The sequence below is a fragment of the Branchiostoma floridae genome, chromosome 2 (genome assembly GCF_000003815.2).
Source record: "Branchiostoma floridae strain S238N-H82 chromosome 2, Bfl_VNyyK, whole genome shotgun sequence".
NCBI classification, from domain to species: domain Eukaryota; kingdom Metazoa; phylum Chordata; class Leptocardii; order Amphioxiformes; family Branchiostomatidae; genus Branchiostoma; species Branchiostoma floridae.
In genome coordinates, this window is record NC_049980.1 from 33,755,954 (window position 1) to 33,776,004 (window position 20,051).

At 42.1% G+C, this 20,051-nt stretch overlaps 2 protein-coding genes and 1 non-coding gene across 3 annotated transcripts; 1 reads left to right on the forward strand and 2 right to left on the reverse strand.

The window, feature by feature from the left end:
* Positions 1-606: 606 nt before the first annotated feature.
* LOC118409985 (protein disulfide-isomerase A3-like) lies at positions 607-11,086 on the reverse strand. The gene is made up of 14 exons (XM_035811415.1): positions 10,839-11,086; positions 9,391-9,478; positions 8,449-8,575; positions 7,713-7,820; positions 6,886-7,012; positions 5,823-5,936; positions 5,407-5,507; positions 5,119-5,140; positions 4,300-4,482; positions 3,551-3,653; positions 2,699-2,827; positions 2,309-2,388; positions 1,580-1,637; positions 607-779 (listed from the first exon to the last, which is right to left on the reverse strand). Exons 1-14 carry the CDS (start codon positions 10,976-10,978, stop codon positions 708-710), a joined length of 1,452 nt encoding a protein of 483 aa, XP_035667308.1. The 5' UTR covers positions 10,979-11,086; the 3' UTR covers positions 607-707.
* A 265-nt stretch (positions 11,087-11,351) lies between these two features.
* Positions 11,352-11,424, forward strand: Trnav-aac. The gene has a single exon. It is a non-coding gene; the product is annotated as a tRNA-Val (tRNA).
* Positions 11,425-13,610: 2,186 nt separating this feature from the next.
* Positions 13,611-17,444, reverse strand: LOC118409208. Its single transcript, XM_035810077.1, has 4 exons — positions 16,781-17,444; positions 14,638-16,177; positions 14,144-14,271; positions 13,611-13,777 (listed from the first exon to the last, which is right to left on the reverse strand). Exons 1-4 carry the CDS (start codon positions 17,442-17,444, stop codon positions 13,611-13,613), a joined length of 2,499 nt encoding a protein of 832 aa, XP_035665970.1.
* Between the last annotated feature and the right edge of the window lie 2,607 nt (positions 17,445-20,051).

Consider the following 20,051-nt stretch of genomic DNA (forward strand, 5'->3'; position numbering starts at 1 on the left):
GCTTGGTGTCATATTGATGCAATACTTCACACAGCAGCTAGGTGTCACTGCTACAGCATGAAGAAGGTGGAAGGCGAGAGACGGTCACCAAACTACTGTCTAAGTAAAACGTTTGGTTATGTGCAATAATCTTTGTTATCTAGTGACTTACCAACCTGAAGAAACTATTCAAGAAAGTGAGATACAGTGAGTTTCATCTGAAAACTAATTTTACGGAATTACTCTTGTAATGTTACCTACTTACTTACAAAGCTGCTTCCGAAAGTGTCACAATCTACAAATCTTTAAGAAATTCAAGTGATCTTAGAACTGTAGGAGCTTTTTGCATGCTTGTGATCTTCTCTTTTTGTTAGAAAAGAAAGATATCTACAGAGAGGACTTGAAAATGTCAGCAGAATCAAATGAGCTATACTCTAATGTACAAATGTACTGGGCTTTTCAGAGACTGCAACACATGATGTTGCATTTTCAGCTAGCTACATTGACACATTGTAGCGGTTTAAGACTGCAGATGTGGGAATCATGTGTTAGTTACATGATACACAAAAATGCTACAATACTGCTACAGCTTTGTTTATGCTACACGAAGACCACGATAGTTCCCTCTCAAGTCTCTGCATTTGCTGACATATACATAATAATAAAGCTATCTGCGCTGTGTACGGACTATGTGGGGTTTGTGTCTATGTCCTGCTGTTTGTGCCGCCTCAGAGCTCGTCCCTCGCGTGTGTGGCTTTCCTCTTCAGGAAGGACATGAAGTCGTCGACCTCTCGACCACCCTGCAGGAAATTAAAGAAACAGTCAGTAAGAAATTCGGACTTTAAAGAAACAGTCAGTAAGAAATTCGGACTTTAAAGAAACAGTCAGTAAGAAATTCGGACATTAAAGAAACAGTCAGTGACAAATTCCTATACATATATATGATATAGAATACAACACGGTGTATTCCGTATCACCTGAATTACCAGCCCGACCTAGGGACGGAAATCACTGATTTAATTGCCGAACGACTCATAAAACGGATAAAATGTGACACATTTTTTCAACCTGCACCAACAAATTTATTCTATAAGAACATCAATTCGAGGAAAATTTGAACAAAAGAACTCCATTTGCTTGCATCTTTGATTTCATAAATAGCAATGGCGGGCAAGGAGTGTGTTCTGTTTAATTAATAGACTGCTGTGTGAGATACAGCTAGGAAGCCTGTGTGGTATCGAAAATTATCACCTGGTCTGAAACCCCCGTATTAAACGAGAGGCTAGACTGAAAGTGCCATAATAATCTTCTCTAAGACTGAGGGCACTGAAGAAGAAGAAGAAGAAGAAGGAAAGTGGATCCACAGAAAAGAATTCTGCAACAGACTTGAGTCAGGTTCCACTTTTCTTCTGCCATGCACATCAGATGTATGATACTATTGGTAGGATGATCAGTGCGGTGACAGCACCTGTAGTACTTAAGACATCTGATAGATGGCTCTTTACAGCAATGTGACTGTGCAGATTATCATCTAGATGTCACTGTGTGTCACCACTGATCATTAACGCTAACAGCTGAGGGAAGACTACTTAGTACTTACATTGTATTTTTCTGGATTATCTTTGCCTCCTGCCGGCGCCCAGAATATCGTAGGGAACCTGCAAAGGGAGAGGTCAATAGGAATAGTGAGAAACGAATCACATGGAATGATGTATTTGGATACAAGAGACAGAACCTGAGATAAAACAAGCAACCACCCTTAAAGCCTTCAAAAAGGCTCTGATACTAGGATGCATACCAGGACCTCTGACCCTCAAAGACAGCTCAATTACCTTTATGATTTTGTGATTCTCTCAGGTTTTCCTAAGTTGTTGTATGATGTACTGGGATGGATGGTTACTACTTTTGAACTTTTCATTCATTCAATCCTATGTTAGAAATTATTTATCTGTATCTTGCTTTGTTAAGTTTGTAGGGGCAGTTGGTTGTTATCCACTGTGCCTAAGCTAGGGCATGGCACTGAAGGTGGAGCCCAACTCTCTTCCCACCCCCATGGGACTGACAACACAAAAGAAGATCTCCATCTCCTCAACCTGCACAGTGCCAACCCTTAAGAACTCTAACCCTTGCCTTACAGGGAACACACTCACTCAAAATTCGGTTTAGCAAGTTGCGGGATGTCATTTAGGTTTGATTGCTGATCTCCATCTGCCTCTGTCAAGAGATATTGTCTAATGTCTACCCATCTCCTCTTCGGGCGACTCAAGGTCACAAAAGATGATAAACCGGTTAATGACCGTGTGAGTGAGTGAAAGTGAGTTAGACTCACCCTGACACTTTGAAGGCCCCAGGTGTGTCGTTGGCTGTAGCATCCATCTTGGCGATGACGATGCTCTCTGTATCCTTTAACTGGAAAAACAAATACAACACCAATAAGCCAAGATACACACCAGAAGGGGCCATGACCTGACCTGAGCCAGGAGTGGAGTATGTTGGGGGTGAACTAAGCTGAGTGTCATTGCAGTCACCCTTACCCAAACCATGGGACACATTACAAAGGACTGTGTATTACGCCCCACCACCGCCGAGCAGGACCTACTAGAAGCTAACGAGAAGGCCGTGGCCTGGCTGCAGTACTGGCACGGAACGATATGATGATGATGACTCTAGTCACCAAGCTTCTGATGAATAAACAAAGATTCAGTAAATTCTGCTGTACCTTTTCTCCCAGCTCGTCCCATTTTGGAGCCAGGTTCTTGCAGTGCCCGCACCATGGAGCGTAGAATTCTATCAGCACGTCTTTTGTGTCGTCCATGACGATCTCGTCGAAGTTCTCAGCAACGACGACCTGCAAAACGTACCATAAATTGCAATTCTGCGCAGATCTCAAGTTTCTGTAGTTTATCTCGCATATCTCAATTGTGAGCAAAATTCGTGATTAGGTTTTGCTAACAGTCTACTTTATGCTGTGGAACCAAACTGTGTTCTGCACACCTAAATTTTTAGGTTAAGCCACACTGATTTGATGTTATGGATGACATCTTCTGGAGACCCCACAACTAATAAGCGGGCAGAAAAAAAAAGAAAAGTCCAGCAAAAAATGCTGCTAAACCACAGGACTTAACATCCAGTCCATTCTTTCCCAGGCTTGGTTTGCCGTATGTTCACCTCCAGTAAGGCTGTAAGAGACAATTGTTGCTATTTCAATGATGTTCATTGTTTAACTGCACTGTTTAAAGAGAGAACAAGGGTGTAGTGGTCCCACACCCTGATCATGTGCCCCCTTACCCTGTAGAGCAGATCCTCTGGCAAGTATAAAATTCTGATTAACCAGGGATGCTATTGGGTGACATGTGGCCACAGTTTTTTTTGGAGAAAAGGCAAAATCAGTCCGCGCACAGATGTCATCTATGAGATTAAGTCAACATGGCCTTAGGTTCACTAGAACTTGGATTCCCCAAAACAAGCTCTGAGTCCTGGACGCACAGGTGTTGTTACCTTGACCGGCCAATTGTCCAGGTGAAACAGAACAGGTAAGATAAGGCAGGTAAGACAGAACAGGTGTTATTACCTTGACTGGTCCGTCGTTATCTTCAGGAACAGGCTCCGACTTCAGGTACCTCTTCACTTTCCCATCCAGGAAGTCACGCACAAACTTCTCCAGGTTGTCAACACTGAGGAAGAAACAAATTACGAGGCATCTTAACTTTTGGTCAAGACAACAAAACAGCAACAATGTTTTGAGAAATAAATAAGTAAAAAAAGGAACCAGAGCTCAAAATATTGCCAGATATTCAATCAAATTGTTTTTAATAACAGCTAGATTTAATTTTTTTGGCCTTCCAAAATTGCAAGTCTCACAAAGCTTTACTTTGCAAACTGGATATCAGCCACTATAAGAAGGGAGACCTTATATAACTTCAATGCTTCAAATAAATAAAGTTCTGAAGTCGTACTGCTTTATATTCATAGACCCCTAAACCACAAATTTATGAGGAGTACTAGTTGTATCCATAATTTGATTATATTGCTATCCCTGACATGGGTAGGCAGCAGTCAGCTTGTCTTCACACCGTGCTTCCATGCAGCTCTGTCCAGTGGGTTCATCAGTCAGACCACATACCTTGATGTCTCTCCTAACAGATTCCATCCAGGATTTCCTTGGTCTATCACAACCTCTGTTGCCTGACAATTTCAATTTGGTGACACCGGGAATATGCCTACCTTGTATGATACTGTTCTGCAGAATTGTTTCAATTAAAACGGCAAAAACATGCTTTTCCTCCTACAACAAAATAAGACTGCAAAAATTCACAGTACCTGAATTCATCCTTCATGATGAACTTGTCGTCACTTGTATCCCTGGCAGCGACGACCGGCTTGTCCGAACTGCTGGAGTCCAGGCCGAACTCGGACAGCTGACCGTAGAAGTCTCCTCTCGCAGCGATGGCAAAGTAAACCTCCTTCCCTTCCTCCTTCAGCTTGGTGGCTACCTTCAAGACCCTGAAGACGTTTGATAGACAAGATTTAGTCCAGGTCAAAATGCAGTTACATGGCTTTCAATCAAAGCCCCGAACTATCAAAGCCCAGAACAAATGCTCAAAATAGTTTATATAGTTTGTACAGAATGTCTAGCGCATGAAAAAGTTTGAAAAATATTAATTGTATATTATGTTAAATGTGGATCTAAATAAAGTTTTTGAAAAGGCAAAGGATCCTATGTATATGTTTGGGTAGAGCTGTCTTCATGGCTCGTTCCTCAATCCCTAGACAAAAAAAATGCTTCATGGGAGGGACAAAAATTTCACACCATCAAATTTGAACAGACAAAACAAAAGGTAGCAACCCTGAAGAAGTTCTATAGACAAATTTAGTCCAAAGGATCCCAAGTCTCTGTTAGGGTAAAGTCTACAATCTAGCAAAAAGAATTAGTAGAGATCCTGATTAGAGTCTCCGTAAACAGAGTAGGACTGTGTTAAGTTTATAAATCCCGAGTTTTAAGGCAATCTATTGATATAAAGTGACATGAATGTCAGTTAAAAAGTTCTGTCTTTTAAGCAAATATCCACGCAAAAGGTTGAGCCAAGTTCAGCCATTGTAGATCCAAACAAATAAACAAACAAATAGAAAAATGCTTACCTGTTTCTCCAGTAGTTACTTCCTGAAAAAGAAGGCAGGATTTAAAAACAAGATTTAGTTATGGAAGAAAGCAAAATGCAAATTTTCATGGTTTACGAATGACATTTTATATCACAATGAAGACAGTACCTATCATGGGGTTTAGTTACTGTTAAGTAATTGTCATTTGACTTTTTATTGTATTTTTGCATATGATGCAACGGACCCCAGGAAGATTAGTATACACGTGTTGTTTCATTAATGGACATTGATAAACATAAACGATAAATAGAAGTGATCAACTCTCACCTTTAGCATTTTTCACATAGTCCACGTCGTAGTAAGCCACCACCAGCGGCTTCTTGAACTTGTCTGCGTTGCCGTCGGTCATGTGGCCGCACAGTCCCAGACTGGAGAAAACAACAGGACATTCAGACAGGTTAATTTTCCAATCTTATCTTACATCGATGTTATATAAATTTAGACACTGACAAAAGGTATTAGATGCTACCTGAAATGATCTGACCGTTTCCAAAATCATATCCAGTTGCTTGAGTAACTGCTTTTTGGCTAATTATCTAGATGTCTAACCTTCCTCTTTCTTGTTTCGTCTCACCTTGTGCCCTCAGTAAAGTGGCTATTAGGCGGATTCTACTTTTTTCATGAATAAAGAAAGGTTAAGACAAACAAGTGGCATTAACATAAGTGCAAAAAATTTTACTTACACGTTGTCCTTGAGCCACGTCTTGATCTTGTTCTCGGAGGACTTTCCTTCGTAGACCAGCTGTTTCTCCTCAAACTTGTTGTGGAGGCGAGGTGGGTAGAACAGCACGACAGCACTGGAGCGGGAAAGGAACTTTCACTTTACTTTCACTTCATTTATTTAACCAGGAATAATACAGCTCAGGTCAACCCAGACCTGTTTTTCAGGTAACCCTGTGCATATGTGCATACATAGCAAAAACACAATAACAACACAACAATAAATATCAACATAGCTGTAAAGTAGCGTTACTAAGCCACTGGGTATAATTGGCGCCTAAATGTCCTGAACTTCATCATGCTACGTGTTTTGAACATCCGTCAGGTAAAAATCTTCTTTAGAAAAAAAAACACTAGCTAAAATGAGATTTCTAACACTCCCCTCCCCCCTCTTTGCTACTAAAGGCTGCAAAAGTTGAGCGAGCAAAGATTTCACCACCAAGAAATCTTTTTGTGTGTCTTGTCTATTAAATCATACTCCAATTATGAAATCAATTAGTAATGAAAATCCAGTTTTGGTTGCTGCACAGTTATTCAGCTATATGACAAAAAAAGGAAAAAAACTTTTGACTAATTGAAAACTTGATTTGCTTTCATGTTTCAATTAAGAAAGGAATGACTACAAGCAACAGCTGCATTTCAATTTTGTACTACAGAATTGAATTTTACAACACTGCAAAAACCTCCTTTTCCTGCATACTGCAAAATCGGATCATCATATCGTTGAAGAGACTAAATTAGTTACGTATAAACATAGTTAATAGAATGTGCATCAAACAGTGACTTCTTCTTAAAAGTATACAGACGTACCTTCAAATTTTATATGGCTATCAATCCATCTTGTTCAAGGAGTGACATGGATCCACGTAAGTCTCAACCTAGTCTCACACTCTTGCAAGACTACTTCACACCATGAACAAAATGGACTGACAGCCATCGAAACTTGTGTATACCTTTAAAAGGAAGTCACTGTTTGATGAAACTTGTATGAACAAATCATCATAAAAGTAAGTCTAAAATACTCACTCGTCCTGGTACCCGTACTTGTCGATGACGTCCCTGGCCTCGGTGTAGGCAAACCTGTAGTCATCGCGGTTGTTGTCTGCTGTCTTCAGGAAAGCCTTCTTCAGGTCACTGTCTTCCGCAAAGAAACCTGCAAAGCAAAAACACAAAATGGCATGTCTGTCAGTATCCGTGGCACGTTTTAATGTATCTGTGTCCCTTTCGCAATAAGAATTAGAGGATTATGGTATAACAAAGTCAGAGCAAAGTGCTGTGAATTATAAAACTTTCAGCAGTTGTGGCTCTAATGCAAAATTACGGTGGTGCTCTAATATCTGTATCTGTATCTATATAGCTGGTATAACCGCCGTTCGGCATAACACACCAGCTTCGCAGGCACGCGGCGCGGTAGCAGCTGGTTATATTACACTGAACGACCCGTCACACCTAACTTTTGCACATTTATCTGCAAGCGTTCTTTAAAACTACCCAGAGAAGATGCCCCCTTAGAGAATATGTCAGACGTCTCCTTTGTATGATTACTCGAAAAAATTCGAATTCCTAGGTATTACCGAAAACCTTCTTTTCCTCCAGGAATATAGGGGTGATTTCTGAAATCATTACATCGATTATAAAAACAGCTACTGCAAAATGAAAACTATGTGCAGCGTCATGCAGAGGACATGCCAATCTACATTATAAATGAATGTGGCAAATGGAACATAGATATAGATGCCAACACTCATCACATCCACCATCAACAATCCCCTCTCAATGGAGGTTGCTCTCTGATCAGAGTAGCAAGTAAATGACTGTAATGGTCAGTGCATACCACTGCACAACTGTCTTACCTACGACGCTGGGCTCGGAGTTGCCGATGAACTTCTCCATGGCGTCCTTGTCCAGAACAGGTTTAGCGCTGGGGCCGACCTGCTTCCTCATGAAGCTCACGATTCCATCTGCAGATCGAGGAAAAAACACAAGACTTTACAAAAATACATTCCAAATACTGCCTACCTGCCTAAGTGCTTAGGCCAGGGACTGGCCACTTGCTCCTTTCCATCAAGACTCTCCAAGTTGCATGGTCCTTTGCACTTGTTTCCGCAATCTTAAGACTCGTTCCAGTGTTTTTAGTAATTCCACATCTACTAGTATCAAATAAGGAACCGAAAGGAACATTAACAGGAAAGACAAAGAAAATCTGCCATTCCACCCCTCTTAAACTCTAATGTGGTCTTTACCCCTTAGCCTGACTGTATTGTATTTGACCATTGGGGCACCACATTAGAAGATCAGGTAACCAGTTTTCTCCATCCTTCTTGTACCTAAAGCAGTTACTCGAGGAACTAGATATGATTTTGGAAACAGACGTTTTTTGTTTTCCTTAGTGTTTCACTTAGTATGATAAGTGGTGTCTAATGCAAAAAGATACTGTAAATCTTAAAATGCTGGCAGAGGTTTCATTTTTTCAGTTTTCTTCCTTCAAATATGCATTTCTAATGTATAACTACTGTACTATAGAATTGTTTCAATCTGTTAAACATCCCCAAAGTTTCCTTTCCCCTTCTGTTGCGGATATCCACTTACTCTGTTCCCGCGGGCCCTGGTACTCAGAGGAGAACTCTCCGCCGCGGAAGATCTTCAGCGTGGGGTACCCGCTCACGCCGAACTTGCTGCAGGTGTCCTTTCCTCCTGATTCTGATGTGCAATCAACCTGCAGATGTACATGTAACAAAGGGTCAATGTGATAGGAAGAGTTATAATGAGAAAAATTACCTGTTCTCCAACTCAACTCAATGGAAATTTTCTACAGAATCTCTTGGTCAGATTTGGCCAAGAACAGTTCAACTTTGGTGAGTTAAACTCCAGGGTTGGGGAACAGTTTCTCTTTCTCATTATAAATTACCAACTCAAATGATCCTTCATGCTATTACATACAGTAAAAGAAAGGAGGATGGTTTGCATCTAGGGACAGAAACCTTTCATGGCTCCATTGTCAGAGTACATGGAACAGGCAACCTCAAGCCAACCGCAAACACACCACATCTTCAGAAAAGACGCTGGAGCCGCATATTCCCTGTGTAGAGGAACTTTATTCGAGCCAACACGCAAATGTGTTTCACCTTGTGGCTTCTTTAGTGTTTTGGGCTTGAATGGCTCCATTCATGACTCAATTGTCATTTGAGATTTCTGGGAGCCAAATTCAAGGTTGCTCAGAGGACAGTCTAGAGCAGGGTTATAGCCAGCACCCGTCCTTCCGTCCTTTGACTGGGAACAGAAAAAAATTTTGCACATTCTGTCCTCTGTGAGCAAAATATTAACCCTCAAAATGCAGGAAATAGCATTTTCTGAGGGTCTAGATTTCAAAATTTCCCAACCCCCCTAGGATGCTGCGTCAAAGCCATTGAAAATCGAGGGGCGGATTTCAGGCTGGCTACAACCCTGGTTTAGAGTCTAGACTGAAAAGAAAATGAAGTTACAGCACATGTACTGTCATCTTAACAGAGCAGACCAAGATGGCGACCTCACCTTCACCAGTGCCACAGGGGGGTCGTTGTCCTTCAGGACTGTAGCAGCTTTCTCGTACTCCGGAGCGAGCCTCTTGCAATGGCCACACCTGGGGAGGGGGGCGGACAGGGTTATAATCTATGATGGAGCTTCTGCTGTATCTGCATGGCTCGAAATGAAAAAAAAACAACTTATACAGGTTTATACCTCTATCTGTATCTGTATAGCCAGTATAACCACCTTCGGCGTAACACACCAGCTTCGCAGGTACACAGCGCGGCAGCAGCTGGTTATATTACACTGAGCGATCCGTCACACCTAACTTTTGCACATCTATCTGCAAGCGTTCTTTAAAACTATCCAGACAGGTAGTTTGGCTGTTGGATGTCCCTGCGTAGGAGGATGTGAGGAACTATGATTGCTATTTTTTTCTTTTATACTTCTTTAAAGTTGGAACAGTCAATGTGGTTAACAATCCACATACACCTACATCACAGATGATAAGGATCTGTATAAATACGCCCTCGGCGTAATGTGTTATGATGAAAGGTGCTATTTACAGGAGCTTAGTACTAGTAGCGGACATGCAGCGTGGCAGCAGCTGGTTATACTACACTGAACCACCTGTCCCTCCTCGGGTAAACTCACTCCATAGGCCCTGAGAGAACTTGGTCGTGCACCACCGACTGTACTCCACTGTTAATGGATGGGGGCGTACGAGCATGTCCGCACTCTCAGACTTGCCTCAGCTTATCTCCAAACGTTAACATTGTGCGGTTAACACCAGTATCTTTATGAGAAATTTGCCAACGCTTTGACTTAAATCACTACTTGTTAACGTTTGGAGAACTTTATCTATGTTGACATAAATTGCACAAGAGCAAATTCTCACATGGGTCTGCCCGTGATCTCCTGACTTTTGCACATCTAGCTTACTTGTTGTTAAAGTTACCAGACTACCAAAGCTGCATTTTCAAAGGAAAACACTAACAAATCAGGTCAACAAAGTTTGTGAAAAAATTAAAAGGTAAAAACTGCCTTTTGCATAATTTTGCAGTTTTTGGTAACGTTATAGCACAATTACAACGCTACGTATAATACTTAAAGTGTTAGGAAAATTTAGTCAGCTAACAGACAATAGGACTGTGCAGTTACAAGTGATGACGATAATAATCTGTATGACCTAATAGATCGTTTTGTGTGATAATCTTTATCCCACCTCACGCCCCCCTCCCCACCGCACACCTTACTGACGCTTGCCCATGTTTTCGGCTGAAGACGCAAAACCCAACAACATTTTACTTCTAACCACGACAGATCATGACATATCTATCAAAATCTTCCACAAAACCACATGAGGTTGGAGAATACAGATTTCTCATCAATCATAAATCTATAGAAATCAGATTTGCCGGTGTTCGTGATCGCCCGGTGTTGCAGTCGAGCGTGCATGCGACTCTAACTCTCACCAAGGGGCGAAGAACTCCACAAGAGCGACGTCATGTTCGCCGATACGATCTGAAAAGTCGTCTCCAGAGTAGTCTAAGACGTCGTCTGCGTTTACTCGCGCCAAGGCGCAAACGACGAGCAGAGAGAGCCAGCTGAACATCTTGAGTTGTTGGATGTTGTGTCCTGTTGTAACGTTAGTGTTTTAGTGTGAGGAAATAAGGAAGTGGGGAGGGGCGCCACCTGGTCGTGACGTGTACGGGCCTGGCGTGTGGCGCGCGCTCATTGGTCAGGAGTCGCGTCACGTGGGCGTGAGGTGGCCGCCTCTCGTTCACTCTCGTCCCCACACCAGGATCCCGTGCGTTTGGGAGCTTTGAGAAAATTTTAAAAACAAAGCACACAATTTTGGACGTAGTTTTTACATCATTGGAAATATATGGAAGCACAGATATGTACGCAAGTACATGTAAAAGTCCCTGGCTCGTCTGGTTGGAAAAATATCTTTATATACAATGTAGGCGCCTTTGCTGTCAGCTGATTCCGTGGTGTAGCGGTTATCACATCTGCCTAACACGCAGAAGGTCCCCGGTTCGATCCCGGGCGGAATCATGTTTTGCAAATTTTTGTTTGTTCACCTTTTTTATGGTTTTATAAAACCACCTTCAAGGATTGCGTTTGTATTGATCCTCTACGAATTGCTTATTTGCTCCGTTTCTTTAAATTTTTTCCAAAGGTTTGTTAAATGACATCGGTGCTTAATTTCTCAAAACATATTGCCCCTTTCCTATCGCAATTTCCCCCTTGAGGCTTTCCCTAGTACTACAACAGAACGTCCCGTTTTTATGTTTACCATCACAAAAAGGAAACATACTGTTTTACCCTGTTGCTTACTCTTTTTCTCCTTCTTCTCCAAACAAACAAGGTCAATGACATGGACCAGACGGCTGTCACCATGGTTACTGAGAAAGTAGCGAAGTTGCAGGTACCCTGTGGTATGCAATTACATAATCGGTAGCATTGCTACATGATTGACATCATTAGTTGCAGGACAGAGCTGGCAGAATGGTCACGAGGTATATGATGTAGATACCTAGGCCTGACCATTTGAAGGCAAACATTCTGTATTTGTTTGCAAATGCTATCTTTTTAGTTCTGATTTGTCATCATCTTGATATTACTGCATTTTATTAAAAAGCTACATTAAAAGAGCAAATCAAATAGACCATATCAACCAGCATGTGTTATTGGTTTGTTTAATAATCCAACGCAGCGACATACATGTAGATAGTGGCACAAACGGCACAATATACCAATGGCAACAAGCATAAAAAAGATTGTTATGTATCATATATATCATCACTTTGATAACCCTATATGCAAAAAAAAACATTATAAAAAGTCTATTTACATCACAAATTCCAACTTTGCTCATTGACATATTCACTCAACTTCAACAGATATTTCCTTTGCTGTCAGCCTTCTTACCTTCCCTGTACATCTGTCACATTATCGTTACAGTTATAGTTTGCACAAGAAAAATAGCGTTGTCACTGAAATACTTAGTAGACACATGTTCTGCATTACTTGTACTTGGTATCCCTGTGGTCAACAGTATACCATACGTGAAAGTCAATTCATCTAAAATGATAACTGTAATTAAGCCTGGCTGTGCAATTACACTGGTCAGTACACATTTCTCCGTTATAAATCAAAATAGCCATAACTTTATCGAATATTTCTTTCTTTATGTGGAATTTACTACTCTCCAAGCAGAGGTTAGGCTCCGACTGTTTTTTAACGCTTTTTTAGCCCGATAAAAACGACAAAAAAAAGCGTTAAAAACAGCCGGAGCCTAGCCTCTGCTTGGAGAGTACAATTTACAACTGCTATGCACCTCGGAATAAGTCTCGATGAATGTACAAACATTTGCATATCTGCATGTCTACAGAACTATGGGGCCATTTGGATCTGATGCTAAGAGTGCACAGTTGTTTCCTGTTATACCTTTTATAACACTACTCTTAAAGCAATGTAAATCATGTTATAAAACATTTGATAAGCCCATTGCAATGTGGAAACAGCAATATCTAAACAATACGTATATCTACAAAACATAAGTATTAAAAAAAGACATACTACACGTTTCCTACAATTCTATAAGATCAATGGCAAAGGTTTTCTGCAAATTTACTAACGTTGTGGATGCCGATCAGTGATTTATGGTAAAAAAACTATGCAAGGGTATAATAACGTATACGTTAAGCACTACATGGAATGATAGAGATACATGATGATACCCAATCCGAGAAAAGTTTCTAAAGTAACAAAGGCGTGTGCACGGTCATGCTCTTGTCAAAGGTTCTGTTTTAGTATCCAATAAACATTGTGTTATATTTTCATCACTTACATCAGAAGGTCTTCAAAGGAAACTGGATGTCAGGATAGCATTTTATATACAAACCAGTAAAGATAATCTTTTCCTTCAGGAAATTGTGACAGCTATCATTAAATCAGGTATTAATCTATCAAATGTTGATCAAAAGCTGCAATAGATGTATGCGTTTGTTGATACGGGCCAGATGTCTGATTCAAATAGATAAATTGATCTGATCGATTAATGCAGATTTATGTCTTTAATGACGTATTGTTGGGGCATAAACAAGAACAAGTTAACCTGTTCAAACTGTTGCAGAGAAATGTAAGAAATAGAAGCGACTTTTGTGTTCTCTGGAGCGAATGCTAAAACTTCACCTATCGCCCTGTTGAACCTACAAAGTCTCACCCCGCGTTATGTTCTAGGCCTGGTCATGAACAGAGGTACTGTCAGACAAAGTGATACTGAGTTCCTTGTAGTTGCTAGGCTTATTACGTAACAGCTCGGAAATCATCTCTGCCCTGCACTCCGAGTGAGAAAGCATCCCCTCAACCACCAGCGTCTCCAGAGTTCGGTTTTCCCGGATCGCTGAACACAGGCGAGAGAGGGACTCATCGCTGCAATCCCTTTGGTATATCTTATTTATCTTGTCTATACTAGGGTCAATTCCCCATCTAAGCCTCAGTGTCTTCAGCACCTTATTTTTCGTCACACACTCTGTGAGTTTGTGCACCATTGGCTCCACATTAAATGTCTCATATTGTACGAGCACTCCTGCAGGCAGCCATTGTTTGATACCGAAATACCAACGAATATCGAGCTTTAAATCATCTTTCCTTGGAAGCTCTAACTCAACAGCCTCGAGTTGTTTATGTTTCGAGATGCTCTGTAAGGTGGCTATTAGGTTACCGAATCCCCTGGTGTTGTCCCCAGGATCATTATTTGCCCAGGTACCTATCTCTAACTTGATGGACCTGAGGCGAATGTTACACTCGATCAAATGGGCCAACCGCCTGTCAATCTCTGAGAACTCTACACCAAGCTCCTTGTCCAATGGACATTGCTCCTTGTCAATATAACAGCTGTCGAACAGTACAGAAATATGTTCTATTCTTGATACTGCTGACAATTGTTTCAACGAACTTAACAATGACGGCAGAATGCCGGTAAGATGGTTGCTACGTATGGTCACACTTTCTGTTCCACACCTAGGTACGAACTGTAGCGCTTCTAGTGGGGATACAGCTGCTGCAATGTCACGCCTAGTCTCGAGTGTTGTCACAGAGCGTAACTTGTCATAATCCGATAATGAGTTTTCCAACACACCAATCTCCTGTGTTATGTAGAGTACTCGATCTAAGTTGATTGTGAGATGCTGTATGGAAGTTGCACCTTGGCTCACAGGTAGGTCCTTTTGAAAAGTCAGCACGTGTGCCAAGCCAACACACCAATTCCTTTCATTATCAAGATTAACTATGAAATCCTCCAGGTTGTTGGTTGCGTGCTGAGACAAGCAGGGTGCTACAATCTCGGCCATTTTACCACCTGCACAACTTGTCCCAAGCCACATAAAACACAAAAATGACAAAGGTTCCCTGTCTCCATCTGTTTGGGCTTTGCTTAGTTCCTCTGCAAACCGTTCAAATACTGGGCGTGAATTCTCACCTAGGATCAAAAGTAACAAGCGTTGCACCTCCCTGTACTTACGATGGCAAGATATAACTTGTTCCCTGTTAACCACGGTAGCATTTGACATACCAAACAAGCGACAAACACATTTCATCCCCTCTTCTCTGCTACTTCCATCCATGACCAGGCCACTGATGTAGCGGGCGGCCATGTATTCCTGAAACGTTTTGTGCAGAAAGGCGCAGTAGCAGGTGCGTTTGATTCTGGAGAAAGAGTAATCTCTAGTCAGGAGGCCCATGGTCAACATGTTATCGGCAGTTGTGCCATACTTCTTTTTGATCTCATCTATGTTAAACTGGAGCTGTTCCTGCTCTAGTCCCTCCCAGGACAGTTTTCCCAGACCTCGTAAGGCCTCTTCTACGTCAGGAGGAAGTTTATCACCTTCCATCGGGAGCTCCATCCTTGTACAGAAACGATTAGCAACCGAATAAACAATCATTTCGTATAGTTCAGCTTTGCTAGAAGGCAGTTTTTCACTGTTTTCCTCCCACACAACACATATGAGCACATTGTTGAGGGGGTTGACTACTATTTCTGACAAACTGCTATTTCTTTGAAGCTGTTCCACTAGTTTTGAGGCAGACTCCGGGGACTCACAAAAGTATTTGTGTATGAACTCCTCTGAATTTTCCTCAGTATAACCTACAATTTTGTAGTATTGGTGACATTTTTCCAGGTCTTTGACACAGTGGTACGGCCTGGAGGTCACCAGGACATGACAGTTCCTGAGGATTTTACCCTGGATCAAGTCCACCACATCTGTGACTTCCCTAGCTGGCCTACTTAGCTCATCTAGACCGTCTAGGATTAAGAGAACATCATCCTGGTTCTCTTGGATGTAGGACCAGAGCTGGTCCGGGGTCATTTTTGCGTCCTTTGGTAGGAGCTGCTCAAATATTTCACTTTTGACTTTCCCAGCTAAGTGTCGCATTTCCAGAAAAAACACGACCTTAAACCTGTCCAGTTTCCCACAGGACCAATCAAAGGCAAGTTTCTGACAAGAGCACGACTTCCCAATACCAGGGTCCCCCTCTACTCGTATCTTTCTGACAGCTGAACTAACGTTAAGTTGGCTATCTTCACCTTTCCTTGTCTTATAGATATCTGCTAAGCTTACGATAGTGTCTGTGTCTTGAAAGCGCCCCCTATCGTTTCTTTGCTGGATCTGCAGGTTGGTGTAGACCTCTCCAAGATGCAGGTTGAGGTCTTCACACCACGGTAGAGGCCGCACATGCGCATACTCTGTAGCGTACAGGTCCTTCAGACAGCCAATGACGTCATCAACCGCGTCAGGCGGTCCTGAAATATGCAACGTCTTTAGGCCCTCTTTCCACTAGACGGCAATCGCGCTGCGCTCTTTCTGTCACCCAAAACGGATGTGTGTAACCTTTGATTTCACACTAGGTATATATTACAAAATGTAAACGTATGACTGAACGACAAAACGCACAAATCGTTACAAAAGATTCGATATTTTTCTATACAATTTGTTGAGCGATCTGCCAAATTTTAGGTCGCAGAGAGAGCGCAGCGAGGGCGCCGTCCTAGTGGAAAGGGGGTAATACTGTTCAATGCATTGAGTACAGTTGGCGACACATTTCATCTCTCACGGTGTGATGTAATCCATTGTATGTGCTCGATTTTTAGACCCACATCATTCACACAATTTTGTATTTGTCATTGTCTACCATTGTAAGTCACAGTTTATGTATTCACACTTCTGCAATGTTCTATGGTACCTATTACCACCCTATTTAAACATCTTATGGCTTAGTCAAAGCAGACAGTACATGCAACGACTGTACCGACTGAACATAATGTTACATACATACAGATTTGAGTCTTTATGACCATTTCTACAACGACAATTTATACTGATATTAGCATGTCCTTCCTTCAGACCGTCTTGTCCTTCCTTCAGACTGTCCTGTCCTTCCTTCAGACCGACTTGACCTTTCTTCAGACTGCCCAGGGCCTGTTTGACCTCCATGTCTTCCTTGTAAAGTCTATCTAGTAGTGCAAAATGTTCGGCTGCTAGTTGTCGGTCGATGCTGGAGTTCAGCATTCTTGAAATCTTGTCTCTGTCCCCACCTAGCGCGACCAGGATACCAGCCAGTTCCTTCCACAGTCTGTTAAAGTCTTGTTCAGACAAGTCCGTGCTTGGTCTGTGTCCGTAATTGGCGTTTCTAAACCGCCGGAGTTGGTCCCGATCGCCTGCGCACGGTGCATTTGCACATAGTTCTTTCAAGAGGAGTTCTAAGAGTGATATGTCGAACCCCTGCGCAGTATCTGGAACATTAGAGTAGAGCACAGAAGAGATCTTACCGCTGGGTGGATACAGTGTTTTCCTTTGACCAGGATTTAAGTGACGTAATCCACAAAGATATCCTTTATGTTTCTTGAGCTGCTCACGAAGACTTGGAGGGTTCATGTTCCGCACTTCATCTTCAAATATCTTCCTGACTAGCGAGGTCCCCTCGTCCACCAGCAGAGCTGCTAGTTTCGCGCCCCGAGCCGTACCTGGGGTGTAGACCGGGTCCGGGCTGCTGGGCTTACTCTGGGCCATGGTGGTGTGACTGTCTCACTCTGTTTTTAATACATTAGCAGGTTAATGTTCCTCTGTCAGTAGACTTCATTCAAACATGGCTCACCTCAGCGCCAAGTTACTTACATCATAATGCAAATAGTTGGAGTTGTCCAAGTAATTTTTGTCCAGAACGTACATGTACGTATACAGCAAGTCGACCACAGGGGCACTCCGCTCAGGTAAGCTTCAGCTCAGGGAGACAAATGGATTTTTTTGTCACATTTCCTCACCGAAAACAAATACTTGGCTTCCTCAGTGTGATGGTGGTGTCCAAAACGTCGCCGGCTAGAAGCGTCTAGATGATTTCTGAAGTTGTCCAAGTAATTTCTTACCATAACATGCAAATCCAAGTCGACCACAGGGACAATTCATCAAGTAAAGTTGGAAGTTTGGCAATTTGAAGAGGAAAATAACATTTCTTTGTCACAGGTCCCCACCGAAATCAAACATATTCAGTTCGACAAGATGGCGGCTGGGAAGGTGGGCAAGTGGAAAGACAAGTCTATACGTCATCGTCTACCTTTGCACATATGCGAGAATGAATCACTCTAACGTTACAGCCTGGGGCGAGTTGTGACATTTACCTCCGCTGCCGCTACAAGTACGTTTTCGGGGCTGTTTGTGGGTGGCTGCTTGGATGTGTTTGTTTGTTGACAGCATAACTCTAGAAGCTGTGGATGGACCTTCATGATATTTAGTAGTTGGTAGGCGTCGGGAAAATGGAAGTCAACTTCGATAATGGGCCGTCTAGCGACTATCTAATGTATTGCAGCTAAACGTCCGATTTCAATATCTCTTGAGCGGTAAATGACACTTGGGAGTGGGAGTAAATGATGGTTTTTATAGCCCGAAGCTCTTTTTGAACTGCAGTGGGCTTTTCTCTTGGAAGCTTTGAAAGAAAATAATTCCAGCAGAGATTGTTACTTTAATAACAAGTTACTTTGATTAATATAATAAATCAAATCAAATATAGGTCAATATAATAAAATCATTGTCATGCTAATCTATATAAAGTAACGAGGAAAACTGATGATTCGGCTACTCTCAATGCCACAGGTTAATAAGGTGCTGGGCTGGAATATACGACATGTCAGTAGGCCGTTCAACAGTTTTATTATTGTTATTATCGGCTGGGCCGACTACCAAGTTATATGATACAAATCGTTGACGAAGTTGTCCGAGTTCTCTCCAAAACATGTCCCACGTGTCAATCACGGGGGCAATCTCCTCAACTTTAATAACTTCATGCGGGCAATCTGGGGTGGGCAAATCACATTTCTTTAACACAGGTTCTCGCCGAAAGCAGAAGTATTTATTGTCAAGATGGCGGCTTCGATATGTCACACTTATTGTTTACCTTTTGCACACCTGAGAATGGACCATTCTACAGTAGGAGGGGGGGGGGGGGCTTTTGATGTTTCATCATTTGTTCCCGTTGTGATGCCGTTGAACAATCCTTGATACTGATACAAGTCTTTTATACGTTCTATTCCGGTGGGCTTTAGCAGAAGAACACTTACGCTCTCAAACGGCATAAGAACAAAACAAAACAGACGTTTATAATCACAGAGCCGAGTTTTAAACCAGCCCTACGACCCTGGCTGAGGTCACGGCCTGGGTGCTACTCGCGGGTTCTGTCCGCGGAACGGGTCCGTTTATCTACGGATTTCAGCTAGGTAAACACATGCACTACGTAAATATTATACATTACATATCATATACGCATTTAAAATGTTTTAGATACACGAATACCCTTGGTTTTGATGGTATTATGTACATTATAAAAAGAATGTTTAATCGCGTTAAAAGCAATGTCTGTCCAAATGTATATCGCCTTGACTGGATAAGGTTTGATTCTGTAAGTCTAGTTTGCATTCTACCAGCTTTTAATGTAAATGTCGGCCAAGTCGGTTGATGCTGCAAAGCAGCTAATCTTCAATTAAATGTCGGCTAGACACAGAGGCGGCGGCAGGAAATTTTGTCTGGGGGGGCGAACTTTTACTGACAGAATTTTGCGGCACACGCTTACGTAGCGCCGAAGGCGCTACCGTCGCGTCGGAGGCGCGACCACCCTAGGGGGGTCCGGGGGCATGCTCCCCCGGGAAAATTTGAAATTTAGACCCTCTAAAACGGCATTTCATGCATTTTGACGGGCAAATTTTGCTGCCAGACTAAGCTAAGTTTGATGGCAATTCTGTTAGAAAGACACATGGTTTTAGCGAGGGCGATGCCCACAAAATATTTTCAAGATTTCGAGTACCGAAGATGCGAGCTGTCGCAAGGTTGGTCTTTGGAAATTTCGAAATCTGCACCCTCTGAAAGGACATTTTCTGTACTTTGAGGGACAAGTTTTGCTTGCAGACTATGCTAAATCTTATGCCATTTTTGTCAAAGAAAAAGATGTTTGAGGGCGATGACCTAAGCTACCACGCACAAATCTTCACTATGTCGTTGTGAGCGCCGGCGTCATCGCTAGGGAGGTCCGGAGAAAATCTTAAAATCTTGACCGTCTGAAACGTCATTTCCTGTATTTTATTGCCACAATCTGGATTGTAGACTAAGCTAAGTACGATAATACAATTTCTA

Coding starts and splice junctions, on each gene's coding strand:
- LOC118409985 (XM_035811415.1), bottom strand. CDS start 10,978: ATGTTCAGCTGGCTCTCTCTGCTCGTCGTTTGCGCCTTGGCGCGAGTA. Junction 7,821..8,448: donor CCAGGGCCCGCGGGAACAGA/GTAAGTGGATAT, acceptor CTCGATCTGCAG/ATGGAATCGTGAGCTTCATG. Junction 1,638..2,308: donor GGGGCCTTCAAAGTGTCAGG/GTGAGTCTAACT, acceptor CTCCCTTTGCAG/GTTCCCTACGATATTCTGGG.
- LOC118409208 (XM_035810077.1), bottom strand. CDS start 17,444: ATGGCCCAGAGTAAGCCCAGCAGCCCGGACCCGGTCTACACCCCAGGT. Junction 14,272..14,637: donor CTTGATAATGAAAGGAATTG/GTGTGTTGGCTT, acceptor ACTGTTCGACAG/CTGTTATATTGACAAGGAGC. Junction 13,778..14,143: donor GTCCATCAAGTTAGAGATAG/GTACCTGGGCAA, acceptor GCCTGTGTTCAG/CGATCCGGGAAAACCGAACT.